Source organism: Nannobrachium achirus (assembly GCF_963921795.1).
Source record: "Nannobrachium achirus genome assembly, chromosome: 12".
Taxonomy (NCBI): Eukaryota; Metazoa; Chordata; class Actinopteri; order Myctophiformes; family Myctophidae; genus Nannobrachium; species Nannobrachium achirus.
In genome coordinates, this window is record NC_137832.1 from 51,145,572 (window position 1) to 51,151,200 (window position 5,629).

General features: G+C 44.7%; 1 protein-coding gene across 1 annotated transcript; it reads left to right on the forward strand.

Moving 5' to 3' along the window:
• Nucleotides 1-1,156: 1,156 nt before the first annotated feature.
• LOC308295678 (eukaryotic translation initiation factor 2 subunit 2-like) lies at nucleotides 1,157-2,119 on the forward strand (the record flags this gene model as incomplete). The annotated part of the gene is made up of 1 exon (XM_080738728.1): nucleotides 1,157-2,119. One exon carries the CDS (start codon nucleotides 1,157-1,159, stop codon nucleotides 2,117-2,119), a length of 963 nt encoding a protein of 320 aa, XP_080594854.1.
• Nucleotides 2,120-5,629: the final 3,510 nt, after the last annotated feature.

The following is a 5,629-nucleotide window of genomic DNA, read 5'->3' on the forward strand; positions in this document are numbered from 1 at the left end:
GGGGCGCTGTTTTGTGCAGGCCAGGCACACTCACCACTCACTCACAGGCACAGTTTACACTCACTCACTCACTCACATAGGGTACAGCTGCTCAAATTCACCGCTCCACTTCGAACCGAGGTTTGATTTTTATTAGTAAACAACAACACCTTCTTATTCCCATATGAGATACAATAATCCATCACACAGAAATAAGACAGGAGAGTGATCAGAGTGAGAATGGAATATTTACTATGGAGAGAGAGTATTCAAGACAGGTATACAGTACATAAATAATGGTTCGTGCTCTCTCTGACAAATTATGTTTTGAGATGAGTATAAGTATGGTCATTTCATCAGTCAATGGATGACGTTTCAACAGTTAATAGGATATGTTTCTTGTCCACGAATCACAAGATAGTCCATATACAGGGTTCCTGGGGGAAGATGTCCTTGCTGGTGTCTGGATGACACAAGCTGAGCCTTAGAATACCAAAACAATTCTCATTGTTTAGGTACTGGCTCCAGGCAGTTGATAAGGTCTGATTTCTACAAGACGGAGACCTTGTGTGTGTACTCGGTATAGTGTATCTGCGCGCGTGCTGGTTGTGGGGGCTGGTCTGGCCAAGATGCCAGGGCTGAATTTTAGTCCTGTCCCTTATAAAACATATATAAACCATACTGACACCACTGACGGCAAATTGGCAATAGGCTACTAGAAAGCATGCAGCCATGGCACAGAGAAGAGACGAGACGAGACGGAGAAGGAGAAGCAGGACTTCCCTCAGCCTCAGTTAATAAAGTTGGATGTTAAACTGACGTTGTTGTCTCTAACGTTATATCAGAATAACAGAGTAACAATACAGTTATGGCGGTTGTTGCCAGCTGAGATTCAACGGGGCAACATTAGCCATGACGTTGTGACGTTGCAATGTTGACGATCAACATTGTTGATCATCAACATTGCGACGTCACTAGCATAGCAACAGCTTAACCTCTAACTCCGTATTTGGGTTAGACTGACACGTCATGATGATGCAAGATATTAGACAACAATACTTAAAAGCCTGCAACTTGGACATTTCTACTCATTGCGACTTCATGGATAAAATAGATCAGATAATACCGTTTTTAGAGCGTAAACATGCCAGAATACTAGATGATTTTCAATCCCATCATGACCAACAACGAAATGGAGAAGCCTTGTGAGCCCTTCAACGACATGGAGAAGAAGCCTTTGACTTTGGACGAGGAGGAAGGAGACAAGGGGACGATCGGAGGAGAGGAGTCCAGGGAGAAGATGGAGGCATCCAAGGAGATGGAACGGGAGGGGGCGGGAGAAGACAAAGAGCAGGATCTGGACGATCTGAACATTTTCAACCAGATGAAGAAAAAGAAGAAACCAAAGGTGTTTGACAGCGAACTCGAGGAGGGAATAAAAGATCTGAAGATCACTGAAGACGAGCAGACTATGGAGGCTATGGAGGAGGACGGCGTCGATCTCATGTTTCCGGCCAAGAAGAAGAGGTCAAAGAAGGTCCACTTCGAAGAGGGAGAGATGCAGGAGAACGACGACGCTCTGGAGGGCGACAAGCCTCCAGAACATCTGGAGAGAGGCTCCAAAGGGCTGGCCTTAGCCGCAGACTCAGAGAGAGACTACACGTACGAGGAGCTGCTTGACCGACTCTACAGCAACATGAGGGAGAAGAACCCGGCCATGGTGGCCGGAGAGATGAAGCGGTTTCTGCTGAAGCCTCCACACGTGGTCCGCGTGGGCACCAAGAAAACCTCCTTCGTGAACTTCACAGACATCTGCAGTCTGTTGCATCGTCAGCCAGAGCACCTCCTGGCCTTCCTCTTGGCCGAGTTGGGCACGAGCGGCTCCATAGACGGAAACAACCAGCTTTTGATCAAAGGCAGATTTCAAGCCGTCCAGATAGAGAACATTTTGAGAAGATACATCAAGGAGTATGTGAGGTGTCACACCTGCCGTTCCCCCAAAACCATCCTCCAAAAGGACACGCGTCTCTACTTCCTGCAGTGTGAGACATGCCACTCCCGCTGCTCCGTCACTAGCATCAGGACCGGATTCCAGGCTCTCACGGGCAAGAGGGCACAGATCCGCGCCAAAGCAAACTAAACATGCATTTACCTATGTTCCTGTATTTTATTATTGGCATTTTAATGTAACTTAGATTTAGACTGACAAGTGTCAGTTGTCGTTTGTTTGAATATTGTATGTTTATGTTGTTATGTTTTATGTGGATCCCAGGAAGACTAGCTAATGGGGATCCGAATAAAGAATAAAAAAAATAAAGAATGTGTGAGTCAGGTAACAAATCTGTCACCTCCGTTATACTTGTTTGTGGATGATGCATTTTCTCTTACTGTTATTTTTTTACTCGAACCGAAGCTGTGAGCCAAAGACCGAGGTTTGAACCGTATCGTGGGCTAACCAAACTGTTGCACCCCTAATGGTGACAGTAGATGAGGTATATGCCAATCCTACTACTGCACCCACAGCCCCTACTGTTGCACCGATTACGCCGCTAAGTGGACCTCTAATCGATTTTCCAAGGCCAGTACCAAATGAAACACCAACAGCTAGACAGATCGTTATGGTGAGCCTTTCTTGACGATTCTCTTCCTCATGGTGACGGTAGAGGAGGTATGCCAATCTTTCTCCCGTAACCGCAGCCCCTACCGCTGCACCAGTTAAGCCACTGGGTGGATCTCCAATCAGTGCTCCAAGGGAAGCTCCAAATGCAACACTAGAATATAGAATGAAATACCACTTGATACACTGCGTGGAGCCTTTGTTGATAATCCTCTTCCTCATGGTAACGGCATAAGACGCATGCCAATCCATGATGCACGGCCGCAACAACAGCAAGTAGCTGATGACCGTGCGCATCTTCAAGCACTCCTTCGAGATCATCCACCTGCTGACCAGAGAGAGCCCCCTCAAGGTGTTGGCCAACGCCATTTCACAACTACAGCCCTTACTGCTGAACCAATTATAAAGTGGAGAACCTCCAATCTGTGCTCCATGCACACACACTACCCAATCCATTCTGTTGAGCCACATTTCTGTCTAATAAAATATTCAATCAAAAAGCTTTTGTTGATGATTCTTGTGATGCCCCACACAGTATAGCCTAGTCTGGGTGGTTAATGATGTGCCTGCCTTGGGTGGGGCCTCATTGAAAAAATAAAATAAAAACTAAGTTATGATGAGTAAAACTCTACAAGCTCACGAGCGTAACCAAATGTAAAATCAGACATCATGACGACATTAAGGCACCGCCAAAATACATTTTAGTCAACTAAATCAACTGTAGATTTACATCTTGTGATATTTAGACTAGATCTAAAACATTTCATATGACTAATATACGTGTAACTATTTACATTTTATTTAAAATACTATATAAAAATACTAAATCAAAAATTCCTGTCAAAATTAACACTATAGTGTCAACCATCTCAACTGACACAGACACGTCCAGACAGTTCTGATCAGAAGGGGAAAAAAACTAAATGGAAGGCTTAGAAAGTAGTCATGCTTACCCATTACAGTCAGACAAAGATACCGGTTTACTGATCCACATACACCAGAATGCATCAGTGATGATGCACTGGGTAGTTTTATGAACAACCAATATCTACTGATGACCCTCTCATGACGACCTGTCTCCATGAGACCTGTCGATTGAAGAGGACTAGGCTACCTTCCTAACCTAGGACGACGGTAGCCTTTCTTACTGGAACTTTAGTTGCACTGACTCTGACCTCTAAGGACCTTCCAGGGAGGGTGCTCTTGTGCATCTTGCTGCGTCACCCTCTCTTGTTTCTTTCTTTTTCTAGTTGTTTTTATATCGCACTGACCTTTGGACATTGCACTATTAGGTTGTGTAAGTAGTTTTGAGTATTTTTGCTTGTGTTTGACATGATGGTGAGATACTTGTTGCAATAACTAGAATTGACTGTTATGGTCACTTTGATTTGGGAGCACTGTACTATATTGATAGTTGTGCCTAAGGACACTTTATGTATATATTATTCGTTCCATTTTAAATAACCTTATACTGCTGTGCTGCCTCTGGGCAACTGACTTTCCCCCTTGGGATAATAAAGGTATCTATCTATCTATGTAGAGCTCATCTGTCCATTGGCTAAGGGCCACCTGTGGAGGGTTTGTAGATCTGCTTTTTTCGGTAGTTTCTATGCCAGGATGAGTGCTCATGGGCGGGAGGGAGTAGCGAGGAGAGTCGTCTCTGGAGGTGCTTCTTCCAAAACGTACATGCGGTGCAATGCTGTGGTAACCAGATCGCTCGCCCAAATTCACTCTCGCCCTCATTTTCTTCCCGCCGACGGTCAACCTCAGGCCGACTGCTTGGTGGGGCGGTTCTTGTATTATTGCATTTGTTTTGACAGAAGGTTAGAAACTAGAAATACTGTTCCTACGAAACAGTGTGGGCTCGCTGCTAAAGGCCCTGCTTTTGTACTGTCGTTTTTTTTAGGAGAATAACCTGCAAAGAATTGATTTTTGCAAAACACCTTTTTTTTATATAACTCTGTCAGATTTTGTCCAGACAAACAGTATCTCTAGTTATGTGATCAAGACGGATCTGTCCGATTTTCCATATTCCATCCTGCTTGGCTAAGTTTGCCTTCTAAAGTTTGAGTGGCTAGTTTTCAACAAAATGCCCCAAATCATTAGCCTGGTTCAGACCCTGAATCGCTATCCACACCCCTTTAAATTTTTGTTTTGGCAATACAGGGAGTCTGGTCTGTGGTCTTGCTCTCACTGAAGAGGTTTTCCTCGTTTGGAAATCCGTCCGGCGAATCAGCATTGTGAATCAGCGTCTTGTGAACAGCGTGGGTGGGGTTTTCCAAGAACTCATGTGTGATTCCATGTAACCCAGCGCTGCCGCCAGCCAGCATATTCCCAAACATTAACATCGCGTCGCCCATCGTGGTAATATGCAATCGTATCGATCTCGCTATGAAACATCAGTAGCAGACATGTTATGTGTTTGATTACTAGTTCGTACGTAGTGCTCCTATTCTGCCTGTTTCTTTGGTTAGCAAGTAGCACTAGCAAGCAACAGGCTAGCCACTAGCCAGCCACATAACAACACTACGTCATCTGCTTTGCTACTGTTGTGTTGGTCAGACGGTGAACCAATCGCAGAAGACTGCCTCTTTGGCAACGCCCATCCCAGAAATTGCCTTGGATGAAAGCAAGTTCAGACTGAATAATGGAGTGAAATGAAATGCAGAGGAAGAAATGCCACCATTTTCACATCGGCTTATTATAGCTCCACCAGGAGGCCACAATAACCTACCAGACCTGGCGGAGACCTGTGCTCCGAGGAGCACTTTTTCTACTTCATCCTCTTTCTGTTCCAGATCTTTGACATCCACATGTACGGGCACTGTGGAAGTGATCACATTCACTGTCACACATTGTTGATTTGTTTCAATAGTCACTCGGTCAGTCATGTCCACAACATGTCATTAGTGTGGTTGCTATATGCAAGTAAGGCAACACACTATTGTTCTAGGTGCGAGAACCTTTATGCCAGCTAAAGTAAACTTTTTATGGCTTTTATGCATTTATTGATAGGACAGTAGACTGACAGGA